Source organism: Panicum virgatum, chromosome 5K (genome assembly GCF_016808335.1).
Source record: "Panicum virgatum strain AP13 chromosome 5K, P.virgatum_v5, whole genome shotgun sequence".
NCBI classification, from domain to species: Eukaryota; Viridiplantae; Streptophyta; class Magnoliopsida; order Poales; family Poaceae; genus Panicum; species Panicum virgatum.
Window position 1 is genome coordinate 38,570,673 of NC_053140.1, and position 19,238 is coordinate 38,589,910.

Genomic DNA, 19,238 nt, shown 5'->3' on the forward strand with positions numbered 1-19,238 from the left:
TGTCGAAACCAGACAAATTTAACCTTGGGGTTGGTTTTCAAGGTGGTTTTGTATTTTGTTTTTAAATAAAAAATTCTAATTAGATCTAAAAAGTCAAAATAATTCATTTTAAATCAGAAAAAAACTAAAACTAGTATCGAACTTTTTCTAAAATGTAACCTACCTATTATTGCTCTATTTGAATATTGGTTATTAAAAAATAATAGACATAACTACAAGTAACCAAATATTATGAAAATAAAAAATAAATACGAATAACTGAAAAGCATCATGCCAATAGATAAGCAAAATTTTTAGAAAACTTTTGATGCCAATTTCACATTTTTTTTATTTAAAATGAATTGCTTATGAAATTTTCAGTTTAAAATTGAATATTTTAATTCTCATAAAATAGAAAACCAAGGGGCCAAACTTGCCCGGTTTCAACAGTTGGATGATCTTTGTTATCTGATTTTGTAGTTGAAGGTTAAAAATTATATTTTTTAATAGTTCGAGAGTGTAAAACAGACTCACCATAAAATTCTCAGAAGTTCCCTAGATGCCACGGCTTTAAAATTTTATCCCCACAATGCCAATTCCGTTAAGAACTATGAAAGGGGCTCATATTCCGTCCGCTTACTGCGGCGGTGTGCCTGCAGTTCCCCTGCGTGTGGAGCAGGGAAGGGCAAGCCCGGCACACGAAGCTCCGGTGCGGCAGGGCGACTGGGCGAGCCCATACCATAAATGGGTCGGTGCGACGATTGGCCTGCCGTAGGAGGACGCCGGCATGCAGGGCGGCGCGGCCATGGCCACGACGGCAGCGCATGGAACTTTTCCGCACGCGCAGGACGGGAAGAGAAGGCCACGTGCGCAAGCTCGCGTGCAGCCCATCCATGGAGCTAGCAGGGCGGGAGAGGCGATGGAGGGGTGCTCACCGTGGGCGGCAGAGTAGCTCCGTTGTCGGAAAAATAGCCAATTTGGTCTTGAGGATGTCCCTGCGCAGTCGCCAGTCACTCGGCGTTGGGGCGCGATCTCGACGAAGGCGAGGGCGAGCGGAGGATAGGGTGCAGGGCGACTGGCGCTAGGCACGCTACGACGGCGTGATGTCCTACTCCATTGCGACTGGGGCGCACAGTGCGAGTCGGCCTGTACTTGGGCGGTGGCGGCACGTTCACGGTGCGGATGCTAGAGCGCAGGGTTACCGTGGTGACCGCGGGCGTGAGCGCCTGCACGTCGCTAAACAACTTCGGCGAGAGGGCTTCGGGAGCGGCTTCAGGCGAAGCCTTTTCAAATGGTAGTTTTTGTAACTGACTTCACGTGTGAAGCCGGTTCTGAATCTATCGGCGGCTTACACAGACAAGATGAAGCCATAAAATCGTGACTTCACGCGGCTTACACATCAATCTAACAAGTGAAGCTGTTTTGCCAAATATTTTCTAAAACGGCTCCAGCTCCACCAGAAAAGCCGCGCTATCTAAGAAATCAGAGCAGAAACTATTTTTGGAGAAGCTGGAACCCTACCAAAGAGACCCTTCATCATGTCGCAGGGGGTTGTCTCCGTGCACATTTGCGCACCGGCTGCCGTTCTTCGGCCGCACGCTCGACATCGTGCACATGGCATCTGGGTGCGGGCGAGCGCTCTGCGAGTGCAACCCCATTTTTCTTGTGCGTACTTTTTACAGTAGAAAACTATATGAGGGTTAATATGTCTTTTTCATGTTACTGAGTAACATAACACCTCACAAACGGAGTTGGCATTGAGGGGATAAAATTTTGAAGCTGTGGCGTGAACTTCCGAAAATTCTATGACGCTGAGGAAAGCCATGTTAATCGAGGGAATTGGCTCAAGAGGTAATAAGGAAGCCCGACGGAAGAGCCCATGTTAGCCCAGCAAGCTTCATCTTTCTGACCGTGCTTTTGGGGCCCAAATGACCCATAAGAGGTTCATACTAGCCCATTAACCTGTGAAACCGCCACCTTACGGCCCTTAGCCCCTTACCCTCTTATCCTCCGTTCTCCCAGTCTCCCGGCTCCCGCTTCGCGACGCAGGCAAAGCTCCGCCCCGCCTCCAATGGCGCCGCTCCCACTCCCAATTCCCGCCATCACGAGCCCCCACGCTTCCAAACCGCACGACGCGCCGGCGCCGGGGCCGAGGCCCGCCGCTCCCTCCCTCCACGCCGCGCTCGGTTCCCTGTCCCAGCATGCCCACGACGGCGCCCTCCGCGACGCGTTCGCGCTTGTCGCCCACGCCGAGCGCCAGTCCTCCCCGGCCGCCGCCGTCTCGGTGGGACCGGAGGTGTACGCGTCGCTGCTCCAGTGCTGCGTCGCGGCGGGGTCCCTCCGCGCGGGCCGCCAGGTGCACGCGGCGCTCGTCAAGCGCGGGCCCTACTACTGCCGGAACGCATACGTCGGCACCAAGCTCGCCGTCTTCTACGCCCGCTGCGGCGCGCTCGCCGACGCCGAGCGCGCGTTCCGCGCGCTCCCGGACAGGGACAGGAACGCCTACGCGTGGGCGGCCGTCATCGGGCTCTGGAGCCGCGCGGGGCTGCACGCCAGGGCGCTCGACGGGTTCGCGGCCATGCTCGAGACGGGCGTCCCCGCGGACAACTTTGTCGTGCCCACCGTGCTCAAGGCGTGCGCGGGGCTCGGGCTGTTACGCGCCGGGAGGGCGGTGCACGGGTACGCGTGGAAGGCGAGGATTGCGGAGTGCGTGTACGTGATGAGCAGTCTAGTGGACTTCTACGGGAAGTGCGGAGAGGTGGAGGACGCCAGAGGGGTGTTCGACGCAATGCCGGAGAGGACCGTGGTGAGCTGGAACTCGATGCTCATGGCGTACATACACAATGGAAGGATCGATGAGGCCGTGGAGCTGTTCTACGAGATGAGGGTTGAGGGCGTGCTGCCGACAAGGGTCAGTGTTGTGAGCTTGCTGTCTGCATCGGCGGAGCTTGAGGCTGTTGATGGGGGGAGGCAGGGCCATGCCGTGGCGGTATCGAGTGGGTTAGAGATTGATGTGATTCTGGGTAGCTCAATGATCAACTTCTACTGTAAAGTTGGGTTGGTGGAGGCTGCAGAGGCGGTGTTTGAGCAGATGGAAGAGAGAGATATTGTCACTTGGAATTTGATGATTGCTGGGTATTTTCAGAATGGGCAGATTGACAAAGCTTTTGACACTTGTCGAAGAATGATGGAGACCAACCTCAAGTTCGATTGCGTGACATTGGCGTCCATTATCATGGCTTGTGTAAAATCTTGCAGTATGATGGTGGGCACAGCTGCTCATGGTTATGCAGTCAGAAATGATCTTCATTCAGATAGGACTGTTGCTTGTGGCTTGATAGACCTGTATGCGAGTACTGGGAGGATTGAAGATGCGCGTCAAGTGTTCAATGCCATGAGTCAGAGAGACCCAGTCTTGTGGAAAGTGATGATTTCCACTTATGCAGATCATGGCAAGAGTTCTGAGGCTCTGAAGCTTTTGAATCAGATGCAGCTCGAAGGCATGTCCCCAACTGCAGCATGTTGGGATTCAGTAATTTCGGCTTTTATAGAAAATGGCCGGTTCGAAGATGCTCTAGACATATTCAACCAGATGCTTCTGACTAAAACACGCCCCAATCTACGCACTTGGAGCCTGTTAATAAGTGGCTTAGCCCAAAATGGCATGCATAAGCAGGTAACAAACCTGTATTGCAAGATGCAAGAGGTAGAGTCAGCACCCAGTCCAACAATCTATTCAGCAATGATCCTTGCTGTTAAAACTGCAGCTTCTGTACATTGTGGAAAGGCAATTCATGCATGCATTATTAAAAAGGGCCTGTTGTTGTCCAAATCCGTGATACAATCGCTTCTGAACATGTATAGTAGTTTCGATGATGGAGGCACGACGGACAGTTTACTAAGATTGCTTGCTGAATGCAGTAAATAACAGAAAATGGTCCCAACAATATGGCATACAGGATTATATAGCATTGCACATACTGAAATGATTCATTTTTGTCCTCGGTGTGGTTGCGAAGTAAATATCCACTATCGCGAACATATGCAGGTTTATGTGCAGTAAAATCACTAACATGCTTATGTTGACATTTCTGATATGGTATCAAGGCTGCATCTGAATCGACAGGAATTTTCTATGTCAGAATGTTCCAATCAGAAAACGAGCACCATGTAGAGCCCAGGCCAGCAAGAAAACAGTGTTACTGTTTGTGTTGGCACAGAGCTCGCTCTGGAGGCTTACAGGTACAAGTGTTTGGCCCTTAAATTATTTGCAAAAAAGTGTACTGTGACTACGGATAACATGTTGGGGGATGTTATGCTTTTGTCTGTCCACTCTGCTCAATTTCTTATCAGAATGTGCACTCTGTGCTAGGCCTTTTGTGGAATTGTCAGAAGACACTATGGGCAAATTATTGCTGTAGTCTTGGTTACAGTTCAGACAATATAATAACAGTATATTTCATACTGTAAAGTGTAATTATCTCATTTTACATATTTTTCATTCTTTTGGATACAAGTCTAGAAGATTTTAAAACTGATCTGTTTATTTGCCATCATATGATAAAGGGTTCTCTAACTTATGGTTACTTTTGACTGCACGAGTTTAGATTTTCCAGATCTTCAACCCTCTTTCAATTCTCCCGTGATAAGCATCAAACTTACTTCGTTGGCTGTAATTCCTTGCCCATTCAGTTTACAGGGTCTGAATAAGAAGCACCCCAACTTTCAGAAATGGTTAATATCCATCATCAGTGCTTATGAAAATACATATCGACAGTTGCCAACACAGACAGGTTCGTATTCAGTAACATCTGTTACAGGCTTATGTTGACAATGGAGTCTGGATGTGATTTGAGTGGCATTTTCACAAGGTCAGGAGGTTCCAAACAGAAAAGGAGCACCTTGAAGAGCCAGATCAGTCCGCATGTGCTGGCACATAGCTCCCTCTGAAGTTTGCAGCTACAGATGTTTGAATTATTTGTAGGAAAGGAGTACTATTTGGCTCATGTTGACTGTTGTGAAGTGTGCTGCACTTGTGATGGCTTATCCAGTTTGTTGGATTTGGGATCAGCGCTGGTCCCTTGTGGGAATCTTAGAAGACAAGGTTAGCCTAGATGCTGTGGGCTGATGGCTGATACAGTCCTGACAGTAGATCATCTCGCTGTACATATCTTTTTTCATAATAAAGGACTTGAAGAATTGCAAAAGGTATTCTTTCTGATCATAAAAATACATGGTTACATTTACTGCATGCCTGTCGATTTTCCAGAGATCTGCATCTGTTCCAATTCTCGTGTGATGTGCAATCGAGCATCAACCTTACATTGGCTAGTACCAAACTGCAGTGGAAAATAGCATCAACCCACGCGGGCCAGATTTTAGCCCGGCGCCATGTGAGGTGAGAGTGGGCTCCTCGCTCGCTCTCGGGCTCTCCCGAGCGCAAGCGCAGCCCCACCATGTGTCTCCGGGAGGGGAAAGCGCACCAGGTTCCAGTTCCATCAACCCGTCCTCCTCCGCCCGCTACCACCTATCACCTAGTATGCCTGATCAGAGGACCCGCCCGTTCTGCCACGCCGCCTGCTGCCCCCGCTTGCTTTGATGCGATTTTGTTCAGTCCTGCTGTGTGCTGTGGGGGCTTCGGGTATGCCGGGGTAGATCAGATCTTGATCGCATGATTTGCCCGGGTGACCAGCGGCGTGCCCAGGCCTACATGGTGGTGGAGCCAGGGAGACCCAGGGTAGGGAGGGGTTCCTAGGCCTTGTTTGGTTAGCCATCAAATCAAACTTTATTTAATATTTTAAATTCGTGGTTAAAAGTGAAAAAATTCCATGAAATCCTAACCAAACGCGGCCTCATGGTGGTGACCTGATCGAACATGGCAGGCACCATGGCTTCACCAAGGCCCGCACCGGTCCTGAGCCCGAGGCGCCGTGTCGCGTCCATCCCTACTCGTACAGGTGCGCAGCAGCGCAGCGAGCCCCTCTCATATGGCTTGCTGCTGCCCGGTGCCAACGAGTCACGAGTGTCTTTTGTCGCTCCCACAGGCCAGGCCGCCAGAGATAGCGCAGGACATGGACGGGGAGGGATGCCGATGGATGCAGGACCTGCCAAAAGAAGAGTAAATTTCTTGTATGCCACTGAGAAATATAACTCATCCCTTATGTGCCACTGAAAAATAGCTCATCCCCTCTATGCCACTAGTTTTAATTTTTCATCCCTTGTGTGCCATTCCGTTACTAACGGCGTTAGTTGGGTTGTTTGTTGCCGTCTCCATCTCGCCGCGTCCCCGCTCCCGCAGCGCGTCCTGCCCGCCGCCGTCCTCCGCTCCCTCCCATCACGGTCTACGGCGCCGCCGGCTCCGCCCGCTCCCCCAGCGTTGGGCGGCCCGGGTGCGGAGCCGCGGAGGGAGGAGCGGGCGGAGCATGGCCGCGGCGCCGGCGAGCGCGGTCGGACCCTGCTCCCCTGCTCCTTCCTCCCACGGCGAGGTGCGCGGCCGCGGCGGGGGCAGGGCGGCGGCCCCCCTCCTGGGCGGGCGGGCTCCGTGCCGCCGCGGCCCGCGGGCGGACCGAGCCGCTCGGCCGCCACGCCGTCTCCTCCTCCCTCCCGGCGGCGGCGCGTGGCCCGTCTCCTCCCCATCCTCGGCGGGCGGTTGGGAGTGGCCGCGCCCGCGGTGCAGGCAGGGTAGGAAGCTTCCTGCCACCTTCCTCCGTAGCCCTCCCGCACCCCATTTGAACCCCCTGCCGTGCCTCCTCTCCTCCGACTCCACTTGCAGCCGAACAAGGCAGCGGGCGCACCGCCGCCGGACCCGCGCCGTCTCGGACGCACGGACCCGTTCCGCGGGCGCCCCGCTGAAGAAGAACACCAAGGGCGCGACCATGGGCGAGGCGGCGCCACCGATCCCCGATGGCGACGGCTTCCCGGCGTGGGCGCGCTCCGTCGCGGACTGTGAGGCGCGGCTCGGGGTCTCGGCGTCGCGGGGGCTCTCCTCGGCGGGCACGGAGCCCACCGCCGTGCCGTTCACCATGGCGAGCCCTTCCTTGGGCTGCAGCTCGAAGAAGCCGTGCTGGATGCCGGCAGCCTTGAACGCCTCCGCGGCGTCCACCTTCCTGCCGTCGGGCGTGACGGCCACGGAGTTGGGCCGGCCGGTGACGAGCCCCGCGATGTAGGAGAGCGGGACCAGGTCGCCCGACGCGGTGATGGTGCCCCGGAGCGGCAGGCACGGGGTGACGTTGGCGTTGAGCAGTGCGGCGATCGCCTCGAGGATCTCGAAGCGGATGCCGGAGTAGCCTTGGAGCAGGGTGTTGATGCGGACGAGCATGGCGGCGCGCGTGGCCGACGCCGGCAGCACGTGGCCGTCGTCGCCGGTGGCCACGGAGTTGGGCCGGCCGGCCGTCGTCCCCTCCAGGGAACTCGTCCCCAGGGACGTCGTCCAGCTCCGCATCGGGGACAAGTGCCGCCGACATGCGCGTCGTGCGCCTCGTCACATCCATGCTCCGCGTCGAGCAGGGCTCGCTCACGGGAGAGACCGCATCCGTCAACAAGACCTCGCACGCCGTGCCCGTCGACGACGTCGTTAGTAACAGAATGGCACACAAGGGATGAAAAATTAAAACTAGTGGCATAGAGGGGATGAGCTATTTTTCAATGGCACATAAGGGATGAGTTATATTTTTTAGTGGCATAGAAGGAATTTACTCCCAAAAGAACTGGAAGGCTGGAATGAAAAGCCCCGGTCGCTCGGACTCGGTCAGCCAGCCTAGCGCGCCTTGTCGGATTCGAGCAAGCGGCCGCGTCAGGACACACGGACGAGAGCTCCCCGCCGGCAGCCTTTTGATCCGTCCACGGATCGATCCCCTGGCAGTTGACCGCTGATTCATGCTGATTCGCGCCATGCCCGATACCGCTAGTAGAATCACGTGCTGTCACAGGGTCAGCAGGTCACGGCAGAGCATTCGGAGTAGCACACTTGGGCCTTAGTTGCGTAAAGATTTGGGTGTAAAACACTGTAGCACTTTCGTTTGTATTTGATAATTATTGTCCCGTCATGGGTTAATTAGGCTCAAAAGATTCGTCTTGCAAATTACAATCTAACTGTGTAATTAGTTATTTTATTTAGCTACATTTAATACTTCATGCATGCGTTGAAACATTTGATGTGATGGGGAATCTTGTAAAGTTTTGGAATTTTGAAGGAAACTAAACAGGGCCTTGGACCTCAAATGACACGGCCACGGGGGACGCGCGCGTCTGTTTGATCCGACACCGGCGGCCCGTGTGTCGTGTCTCGTGTGCTGCCACAGAACTGGAACAAGAAAAATCTTATCCGCAACGCACCGATCATCACCGATCCGCCGCCCGAATAAGCAATAAGCTTGCCCCCAGGAAATCGTGTGAAGGTCATGTAGCGCCACTGCTCCGCCCATGAGTAAAGGGCAAGGCATTTCGCAGGCTTTGAGTGACAGACAAGCGAGCGGCAACAAAGATACTGGTGGAGCGACGAGCAAGGCCTGCCAATGATTAGGCTTGGCGTTCCGTTGCTCTCAGTCTCCGCTCAGTCTGTTTCTTTTTAGTTTTTCCCCTTAAAAAATTGTTTTCTTACTTATCGGTTCAGCTTCAGCACGACAAACACAAGGATCGAGTGTCGAACAAGCATCGCGAAGGGGGCAAAGAAGCTGAAGAAAATTACATTTTCTTTTACTTGCATGAATGAGGCCTGAGGGAGAGAGAGATGGAGGGGAGTAGGAAAAAAATACAATTTGATCCAACAAAACAATGCCCTGGAAAAAGGGGGGAAGGGAGAAAGAACAGAACAACCACTGTCCACTGACATACAGCACCAAAGAACCTATGCAATTTAATCTGAACCACTTGAGTACTTTACCCTCGCTCCTCTAGCGGCGCTCACGGCGTCGGCGCGGCCGGCGGCGTGCCCCCCGACCGCGACCGCTCCTCCTCCGACGTGCCCCGCACGCCCTCGCTCTCCTCCGTCGTCGTCCGGCCGCCGTGGCCGGCGCCGATCTCCTCGATCATCCGGACCACGTCGGGGGCGTCGGGCCGCGCGTCCGGCACCGTGGCCACGCACGCCATGGCCACCTGCAGCAGCGCCACCATCTCCTCCTCGGCGCTGGCGCCCAGCCGCACGAGCTCCACGTCGAACACCTCGGCGGTCCACTCCTCCCGCACCACGGACTGCACCCACCGCGGCAGGTCCAGCGTGCCGTCGCCCTCCAGGGACGCGTGCGCGGGGGACTTGCCCGTCAGGAGCTCCAGGAGCAGGACGCCGAGGGAGTAGACGTCGGACTTGAACGTCAGCCGCCGCGAGTCCACCACCTCCGGCGCGCGGTACCCGCCGGCGCGCGCCGACGACGGCGCGAACAGCTGGTGGAGGCTGAAGTCGGAGAGCGCCGCTGCGTCCGGGTCCGGCCGGAGTAGCACGTTGGAGGCCTTGACGTTGCCGTGCACGAGGCTGTGCGCGGTGTGCAGGTGCGCCAGCCCGCGAGCGGCGGACAGCGCGGAGCGCATGCGCGCCTCCCAGTCCAGCGGCGTCCGGCCCGAGCCCCGGCTCCCTGCACGTGTCAAGGCACGGATTCCCGTGAGAATGCTCCCCTGAAAGACATTGTTTGTGGTAGCAAAACAACAGTGCAATGTAGTATTTTTTATGGGGAAAAAAACATGTTCAGAAAGAGACATTGTTTGGTAAACATGAAAACCATCCAATTGTTGATTGGACTTTGGAGCAAGGCACGCAAGTATTTTTTAGTGCAGAAACCACCAGAAAGTTCACGAGCACCAAGTCATATGACTCATGACTGGCACTAAGAATCATGTCACAATGCAGGTGCTGCTGGATTTGTTTATCCGGCCGGTGAGCAAAGTAACAACCACGTTGAACCGGTCTGAAACCCACAGGGGTTTGTCACTGCCAGGGAATCAGTGACGGTCACGCAAGTGTCGTTAAACAAACGCACCGCTAACCGGAATGCAGAGAACGCGGACAATTTTCCAGGCGGCATGCAGCGTACTAGCGAGGACAAGACATCGGCAATTGGTCAATGCGAGTTGGACGGCAACAAACAAGGACACAAAAGAGACGAGCCATGGCTGCAGCAGGTTGATTAGGTCTGCTGAGAAACGGAATTAATTAAGAAGAGACGAAAATGCTTTAATTAGAATAGCGCATCGACAGGCACTCATCTGGCTAAAGCACGTCTGGTAGATGGACTGGTAGGACGGGACAGACCAGCGAGGAAAACCGAACTAGGAGTTGGTTGCACAATTGCAGGGCCACAAAAATAATAAAACAATGCCGGCGCGAACTGTTTTTTTATTAAGAAATCGAAGAGATTCGGCTCTAAATCTAAGGACTGATTCTTTTGCTGAAAGATACTATGAGCTGATGAGGTGATGCACAAATAGTAGACCACGCCGTGATGTGATTGCACACAATCTGGGCTGATGAGCCAGCGAGCGAGCGTTGCTGATATGCCACTGTCGAGTAACGAGTAGTACTCCAAAGGAAGAATTGTGATTTCTTTTGGCAAGTAGTGAAGAGCATTGACCGAGAGTAGGCCCACGCGGCAGAGGCAGTACACTGAGTTCCTGCTAAGGCTGCTATACACTGCAGCGGCAGATACTACGTACATACGACGATTGCAGCATAATTGTGCATTGCCTAGGCCCTAGTCGTGGACTCGTGGTACCACTGTACTGCGATGCGGGCTACTAGTAAGCAAGAACATGCATCGCTCTGTTGCTGCGGCCACCCGAAATTTACTACACGAAACAATGAGGAATAGCCACTTGCCCATAGAAGCCTAGGGTCCCAGCTCAGCCCGACACCAGACTATACGCATTCTCACAACCTTGCAACTGGGACTGACATTGGAGAAAATCAGTTGGGTAGCTGCTTGCAAGAAAGAAGAAAGAAACCGATCCATCGTCCGGGGTCCATTTCTTCCGCGATGGGTAACCGGCACCAAGCCTCAGCCCGCCGCCTCTTGAAATCCTCGTGGAGCGGGTTGAGAGGGCAATTAAAGGCAGGGGCGCAGCGCGGCGGCAATGCCCCTCCCCGTTCCAGTGACTTCGGGCCCGGTCGCGTTGCCTGGGCAGCATGGCAGCCAGCCCTTCTCTAGGCGGGGCCATCGGGGAAGAAGGTCTGGACAGTGGGTCGCGCAGGCGGAACAACGAGCCCGGCCAGACCACGCGCTGCCGTCCCGTCCGTCCCGAGCTCGACCGGCGGCAACTCGGCAGCACGTAGCGAGCGAGCTACAAACGCGGCGAGGCGCGGCACCACCACGACAGCTCACGCCGCATTACTCTACTGTCGCCGCCCCTACCAGCAGCACATCCCAGCGCCCAAGTGCTACGCGTACAGGGAATTTCTGCGCAGTCGCGTACCGTCAAGCCGGAGATCTCCGGCAGCGAGAACAATTATAGTGGGGAGCACCGGGCCACCATCCATCTCCCGATCCATCGGCCGGTCCCCCAGGGAGAGCACATTTCCAGCTTTCTACTGTTCTAGAGTAACTTGGAGTAGCAGGCTGCGGGGTAGCATCACTTATCAGACGAGCAGCTAGCACGGGGCGCAGAGATATGGCGCGCCAGGCGGCCGGGGAGGGGGGGGGGGGGGGGGTACCAAATACGACGGCCCGATCCGCATGCGCCTTAACTGCGGGCACGCGGAGCCTCGCCGTGCCATTGCCGCCGAGGGCCGTGTGCGTGGCCGTAGCGGGACGCGGACGCGGCTCTGGCTTGGCCTCCTCTTCTGGATCGGTCCGGCTCCGAGACCGGCGTCTCCGCGACGGGGCTACTACGACCAACCCAGCGAGGGCGCGCCCCATCTCATCCGTTCGCCGTGACCGTCCGCGAGGGGGGCAAGGGGCGGGGGCAGGGACCACCGGTGGCCGGGGTTACAGCCAGGACGGGCGGGCGGGCACCCCCTCACGGGGGCTGATCACTCCCGCGCACGCAGCTGCCACCACCACGCCGTCCGCACTGCTCTCTCTCTCTCTCTCTCTCTCTCTCTCTCTCTCTCTCTCTCTCTCTCTCTCTCTCTCTCTCTAAAGCGCGGGGAGAAAAGAAAGCGAGGAGGCAAGAAAAGCGCGCGAGAACCACCACCACCACCACCCATCCCCGCCGCCCACATGCCAGGGAGGCGAGCCGGGGATTCTCTTCGGCTCTGCTCTCGCCAGTCACCACACCGGAGGAAATAATAATCATCAGAATGGGAAAGGAAAGAACAGAATTCCCCCGCCCCGTTCCGTTCGCGAGCCCGGCGGCGCCTACCAAACACCAACCTGCGACGGGCCGGCGGCCATCAATGCCGCCCGGTTCCGGCGGAATTTCCGCGCGCGCCGCCGCGGGCGATGCGATGCGCCGACGGACGCCGTACCCGAGCGTGACGGCGCGGCGTTGCCAGTCCGATCGTTCGTACTCCACCTGACGTTGCCCCCAAATTAATTGATTTGAAGAGGACGTTTCTGACGACGGTGAGTTTCTCTTGCGATTCTTCGCGGAATTGTTTCCGGCGAATGCTGCATTCCAATTCCAACGCGCGAAAATGGGAAGGGAAGACGACTTGGACTTGGAAGGCCGGAGTCGCCGGGTCCTCTCTCCCCTGCCGCGCTCACGGGTCGGCAAACGAAAATCCCAGCCGCGCGACGCAAGAGAAAAAAAAAGATCGAGCAGGGGCAAGTTGCGGGCAATGTGGCAGCGACGCCGGCGATCGCGACCCGTTACCAGGCGACGGGGTCACGGGCGCAATGCGAGTGCAAGGAGATGGAGAGAGTGCGGGCACTGACCGTGGAGCATGGCGGAGAGGCTGCCGTTGGGGAGGTAGTCGTAGACGAGGAGCTTCTCGTCCTTGGAGAAGTAGTAGGCGCGCACGGGGAGCACGTTGCGGTGCTCCACCCGGCCGAGTGCCTCCATGTGCGCGTCGAACTCGCGCCGCGCCACCACCACGTCCTTGAGCCGCTTCACCACCACCGTCGTGCCTTCCTCCAGCACCGCCTTGTACGACGTCCCCACGCTGCCCTTGCCCAGCACCTCCGCCGACGCGCGCAGCAGGTCCTCCAGGTCGAAGCTGTACCCGGCGCCCTTGCCCACGAACACCAGCCGGCTCTGCTCCCCCGCGACGCCGCCCGCCGCCGAGGCGGCCACGGCCGCGGCCGACCCGGACGCGCCGCCGCCGAGGTCCTCCTTGGACGAGGAGGTCATGCCGCCGCCCTCGCCGGACGCCGGCGGGGGCTGCCCCCTCCCCGGCGCCGCCGCCGCCGCCGCAGACGTCGCCGCGGCCTTGGGCCCCTCGCGGGCGCCGCCCCTCCGCCGGCGGGACACCGCGCAGAGCACGATGGCGATGAGCAGCAGGAGCCCCGCCACCACGGCGCCCACGACGATGCCCGCGATTGCCGCGCCGGAGAGCTTCCGCTTCTTGGAGGAGCCCGGCATGGGGCCGCCACCGCCCGGGCTCATCCCGGGCGCCGGCGCCGGGGGGAAGAACGAGCTGCCGCATGGCGGGAGCGGGTCGCCGCAGAGCTGGAGGTTGCCGGCGAACGATTCGCGCGGGAACCGCGAGAGCGATTTCGGGATGGAGCCGTTGAGGCTGTTGTCGGAGACGTTGAGGACGGCGAGCGCCGGGATGCTGATGCTGGGAATGCTCCCGGAGAGGTTGTTGCCGTCGAGCTTCAGCATCCGCAGCGCGGTGAGGTTGTTGAGCACGAAGGGGATGGGGCCCGAGAGGTTGTTGTGCGAGAGCACGAGGCGCTCGAGCCCGCCGAGCCTGGCGATCCCCGGCGGGATGGCGCCGGACAGCCGGTTCTGCTGCAGGAAGAGCGCCTGGAGGTTGGGCAGCTGCAGCACGTCGTCGGGGATGGAGCCCAGGACGCGGTTGGAGCGGAGCGAGAGCACGCGGAGGTTGGTGAGCCGACCGAGCGTGCCCGGCGGGATGGCGCCGACGATGCCGACGCCCGGGAGGCGCACCTCGACGACGGTGGAGCCGGAGCCGTCGCAGGTGACCCCGACCCAGCTGCACGTCGGGGTGGAGGTGTTCCAGCCGAGGCGGCGCTCGTGCGGGGTCGCGGTGAGGAACGCCAGCAGCGCGGACCGCTCGCTGGGCGGCGGCTCCGCGGCGGCGCGGGGGGCGAGGGAGGCGACCGCGAGCAGGGCCGCCAGCGCCGCCAGGGGCGCGCGGGGGCCGGGCATTGCGACGGGCGCGGGGGCTCGGGGCGCGGCTACGGGCGGGGCGGCATTGGGGGGGAGGAGGAGAGGAGATGCTTGAGGCTGGAGCTGGGAGCTGGAAGTGATGGAGCTTTTGCCCCTCACTGGCTGGCGTTGCTGCCTTTTTCCGCTGCGGGCGGTGGCTTTTTGTGGAGCTGCGTCTCCGGGGGTGGGGTGGGGTGGGGAATTTCGGGAGGAAGAGGTGGGAGCGTGGCAGGCAGTGTGGGATCAGGACGGCACGGACAATGGCGGCACCCGTGACGGCGTCGTATGCCGCGCGCTAGCCCTGGCCTGAGCGCTGCAAGTCAGTGCGCGCGGCAGCAGGGCTTGGCCTGCGGGAGCCAGCCACAGCCGGCGGCATTGATAGGATAGGTAGGATAGCTGCCTCTCGGACCGGTGTTTTCGCGGCGTGGCTCGGGGCCTCGGGCTCCCGGCCTGCGCGCTTGGTGGCTTCTGGGGTCGCGCCGCCCGCGGCCACGCCCCTGCCTGGCTCTGGCTCTGGCTCGCGCACTCGATGGAGCTGCTAGTTCCTGTGAAGTGTGAACCGTGAACTGGACTGGCTACTGCTGCTGCTTTGCTTTTCGCTTCGTGCTACGCGCCGCGGTCGCTTGCGAATGGCAGGCGGGCATGTTGGCACGCGCCGCGCTCCGTGCTTATTTCTGTAGAGGAAGATCCGACGGCCCCCAAGGGATAAAAGCCAAGGTTTCCGCGACACGGAAGATCTCGCGAAATTCAGCTGCACCGAGCGAGCCGAGCCGAGCACAGAGAGGTATCTTCATTTCCTTTACGCCTGCATGCCCTTTTTCTGGCCATACTGATCCCTCACATCCCTCTCGCGTTCTCTCGCGCACGGTTTCGGCAAGGAACAAGCAAACGTTGACAAGATCGAATCCGCGGTTACTTGCCGCCGAGAGAGAGAAACCCCGGGACGAAACGGATAACCAACCGCGTGCGAGCAGAGACCCTCCCCGGGCTCCGATCCCCTCGTGCGCCAGCAGCCCAGCACGTAGGCCGCGCCGTCGACGGTTACCCGCTGCCTCACGCCACGGAAGCACCGATCGGATCGCCGTCCAGGAGGAGAGGGAAGCTCGCCGGTCGCCGTCGACCCGAGGGGGGCCTGGATTAGGCGAGCAACCGCGAGCACATCAGCGACCGGCGCACCCACACGCCCACACACATGCAAATGCAAAGCGCGAGCGAGAAGCAACGTCGTGTTGGTGACCTTTGTTGTTGCGATCCAAACCGCGCACCACCTGGATGGCTAACCGTCGACCAGCCCGAAAGGCTTGGAGCGGAAGCGAGGGGGCGCGCGCGTTGCAAGCGACGACCGATCCGCGGGGGGGGGGGGGGGGGGGGGGGGGGGCGTTTTTTTTCAGGCGAGCCATCAGCCGGATCAGATAGTATTGCCGTATTGCCTCCGATGGGGGTGTCCGTCCGCCGGGCGGGCACGACGCCACGACGGACGGGCCCGGCCAACTAACCGGCGGCCAGGGCGTGGCGGCGCCACGCGTTCGATTAGCCCCCGCTGTCAGGCTGGCCCGCGGCCCCCTGGATGTCACCGGCTCAGATCAGCTTGCGACCATGCGTTGCCGTCGCGTGCTCCTGTCCGAAAAACACCCGTACCAACTCCACAGTCTCCACTCCCGTCCGTCCGTATATGTCAGCTGAGCTGAGCTCAGGCCGTCGTCTCGTCGCGTGCGGAGGAGCCAGGCGAGGGCAGGCGGCAACTCTTTCCGGGCCGCGGATCCTAGCCCGCCGCGTGCGTCGCGCACTGCACAGCATTTGCCTTGGCATTTGCGGCCTTCAAGGCCAGAAAGTCCGAGCCCGGCTGGCCTCTGCTGCGCGCACGCACAGGAGGCGCACAAGCTGCGGCCGCACGGCGGCGTGCGGACAGCCGAGCGGGGACGTCACGTGGGCGAAATCTGCGGGGGACCCGGACACGGACAGCCCCGCCCCAGGCCGAGGGCCTGTCGTCGTGTGACCGCGTCGTTCGAGTGGTAGTAGTAAAATAGCACCAGCCACCGACCGGATTCTTGCGCCGCCAGCAACCGCGTAGCGCTACTGGTATCTCGTCGTCGAGGACTAGTAAGCGCGGTGTGCTAGACCCAGTCACCCAGACTGCTGGGCTGACGCTGTTCGCTGGCCGAGCCGCCGGCGCCGCGGCCACGACGCGCGCCGACGCCACGCGCTGGCGATCATTGTGCTCGGCCGTTGCGGAGTCGGTTAGGATAGGGGAGATGCGAAAGGACGGGAGAGAAGCGTGTAATCCAGCGCGCTCGTCTCGTCTGTGATTGTGATGTGATCTTCTGTCCCGGACGAGCAGCGCCATTGGGTTGTCTCGGCGTCCGGTTGTCCCTAGTTCGGGAGGAGGAGGAATTATACGAGTGAGTTCACGTGGCGGGCGTTGCTTGCGCGTCGCTCTCGTACGCTGTGTTACCACTAGGTTTTGGGCGTAGCAAGATGAATAATTCACGTACTATATACTCTTCCTTTCTTCTAAGTGCTCTAACCAACAATGCTCCCACTAAAAAAAGAATCCTATGAACTGGCACCCGTCCTCGCCGACGTCAAGTTTCGAGCTGAAACTATGATTAGTGCGCTGGCCTTGGCCACAACCACAGATCGTACCGGGCAAAAACATTGGATGCAGTATTGTGTTGTCTGTTGTACTCCTCTGGATAACAAAGAAGAGATCACGGAAATCCCTGGGTGTCGTGATACGGTGATAGTATGGATGGGTTTCAGCGAGAAGCCGGCCGAATGAATAATTGGCTGTCTCGGCCAGGCCTCGTGGTTCTCCAGTGCCATCGGCCCCCCCGGCGGGCGTGGCCTCGTCACGCGCTGCTGCCTGCTAGCCCGGTTCGGTAACCATGATCGCGTCACAGAGCGCCGCCAGGGCGGGCGGGCGGGCGTGCCATTATATTAGCGTGCTGCCTAATCGGCGTGCTTTACAGGCAGAATTAGCTTTCCGTGTACACGCTACTTTTTTTTTATCTGCACCGTGCTGCGGCTGACGTATCAGGCCGCGTATCGCTCTGTCGCTTTACGGCGTGCCGACGGGCTAGCCGGTGAGCAGAAAGTATCCTGCCTGCTTTGTTAAAAAAAATTCAAATTCTACCTGGCCCGTTGATTTGGCTTGATATGAGGTTTTGATCCGCAGAAAAACTGCAGGGCTCCCGTGCCGTCCTGGACCTGCTGGGAGATACAGACGAGCTGAACTGATCGGTTGTTGGGTGGTTAACTTCTGCTGTATGCTCTCCACATCGCACCGACACCCAACAGATCAGACCGAGCAGCCAGCCGGGCTCTTCACTAACCGAGCGCACAAAACTACAAAAGCGTGGCCAGTGAGCAAAACCTACACCTAAACCCCTACCGGAAAACCGGCTGCTGCCCTGCATGCCATATTTGGATACATGGGTTAGAGTTAGATTGGGTTAGATTGGAGCTATCTAACCCGAAAGTAGCCAAACAGGATGGGTTAGAGTGGGTTAGATGCATCTAACCCACCCAAAAAACTATCCCCCCTAAGGGGTGCTTATTTGGGTTAGAGTGGTGGGGCCTATGATTTTTTTCCAATCTGGATCTGGCTGTGGCGACCCCCTTCCCCTCCCGACCCAGCGCACCCCCTCCATTCCCGACCCCCTGACGACCAGGGCGCCTGGCGGCGGATCCGGCGCCGCCGCTCGCCCTCCGCCCTGCGCTCGCCCTCCCTGGCGCTGCCCCCCTCCGAGCTGCACCCTGCTCCCCGGCGCGGCCCCCCTCCACGCTGCTCCCCGGCGCGGCATCCCTTCGAGCTGCTCCCTGCTCCCCGGTGCAGCCCCCCTCCAAGCTGCTCCCCGGCGCGGCCTCCCTCCGAGCGGCTCCTCGGCGCGGCCTCCCTCCGAGCGGCTCCTCGGCGCGGCCCCTCTCCGGTCGGCTCCCCGGCGCGTCTTCCCCGGCCAAGCGCCCCCCAACCGGCGCCAACGCTTGTCCAAGAACGCCCCCCCCGGTCTCCAAGCTCCACAATGGACGGGGATGGCTTCGACAGCAACGGCAACGACTGGGCCTCGCAGGACTCCTTCGCCGGCGCCAACGCCTGGAGCCAGCAGCCGTCGGCGAGCGGCCCTGGTCATGGTCCCCCTGCCCGTGGCGGCTTCGACCTCAACTCGCAAGCGGCCGCAGCGGACGAGTTCCCGAGTCTTCGACAGTACGGAGCCTTCCTCCAGGGCGACGACGTCGAGCGCCCCCTGGCCGCGGCAGGAGCTCTGGACTCCCTCCTTATCGTGCACCCCGTGCCGGAGTAGGAGATGGATGGACGACTCCGAGGGCACCCTCCGCACGGCAGAACCTCTTTGGCGGCAGCTCCTCGGCGGGAGCCGGTCGCGGAGGAGGAAACGGCGGTGGCCTGAGGCAGCGCGCGAACTCGGCTACCGCGGCACCCAACCGCCGTCGTCGAGGCACCCGCGCACCGGCGTCAGGGTCAAGCGGCAGCGGCCTGCGTGGATGGCGTCCCCCCTGCACCGAGGAGTGCTGGCCGTGGGCAAGCATTCGGCTCCGGCGCTCCCTTCGACAATGCTGACGATGATGATGTGGAGGAGTTAGCGAGCTCCGGCGTTCTCCCGGTGAGCCAAGGCACTCGAGCCCAATGGAATGATTCAAATAATGCTTCCATGTTAGAATTGTGCATTGAGCAACGTAGACCAGGAAGGTATAATGGTGCACAAATGAATGGTGATGGGTACCGAGCCGTTGTCGATGGATTACTTACTAGGAGGGGGTTGGTGTATAGCCGCCAACAGGTGAAGAACCAACTAGTGATACTCAAAAACATCCATTCTTTCTGGCGGTACTTGCAAGTGTACACAGGGTTGGGAAGAAATCCAGATGGGACGGTTGATGCGGAGTCTGACTTTTGGAAAACACACACAGAGGTACAATGTTCCCTACATACTTGTGTATTGTTCTATCATATCTTAACTTGTTTCTGATTACTGATTTCATTGTTCTGTCCTGCAGAAGAAACCATACCTCAAGAAGTTGCAGTGGGGTCCTCCAGGAAACTT

The 19,238-nt window shown here is 58.8% G+C and overlaps 2 protein-coding genes across 4 annotated transcripts; one reads left to right on the forward strand and one right to left on the reverse strand.

The window, feature by feature from the left end:
- Window positions 1-1,987: 1,987 nt before the first annotated feature.
- LOC120707354 (pentatricopeptide repeat-containing protein At5g55740, chloroplastic) lies at window positions 1,988-5,193 on the forward strand. Of its 3 annotated transcripts, none has more exons than XM_039992249.1 (3): window positions 1,988-4,221; window positions 4,672-4,772; window positions 4,851-5,193. In XM_039992249.1, exon 1 carries the CDS (start codon window positions 2,051-2,053, stop codon window positions 3,905-3,907), a length of 1,857 nt encoding a protein of 618 aa, XP_039848183.1. In that variant the 5' UTR covers window positions 1,988-2,050; the 3' UTR covers window positions 3,908-4,221; window positions 4,672-4,772; window positions 4,851-5,193. The 3 variants fall into 3 exon arrangements, with proteins under 3 accessions (XP_039848183.1, XP_039848182.1, XP_039848181.1); XM_039992248.1 differs by having other exon boundaries at window positions 4,856-5,193; XM_039992247.1 differs by having other exon boundaries at window positions 1,988-4,772; window positions 4,851-5,190.
- A 3,455-nt stretch (window positions 5,194-8,648) lies between these two features.
- LOC120707355 (probable inactive receptor kinase At2g26730) lies at window positions 8,649-14,347 on the reverse strand. Its single transcript, XM_039992250.1, has 2 exons — window positions 12,780-14,347; window positions 8,649-9,545 (listed from the first exon to the last, which is right to left on the reverse strand). The coding sequence occupies exons 1-2, from the start codon at window positions 14,176-14,178 to the stop codon at window positions 8,881-8,883; spliced, it is 2,064 nt and encodes a 687-aa protein (XP_039848184.1). The 5' UTR covers window positions 14,179-14,347; the 3' UTR covers window positions 8,649-8,880.
- Between the last annotated feature and the right edge of the window lie 4,891 nt (window positions 14,348-19,238).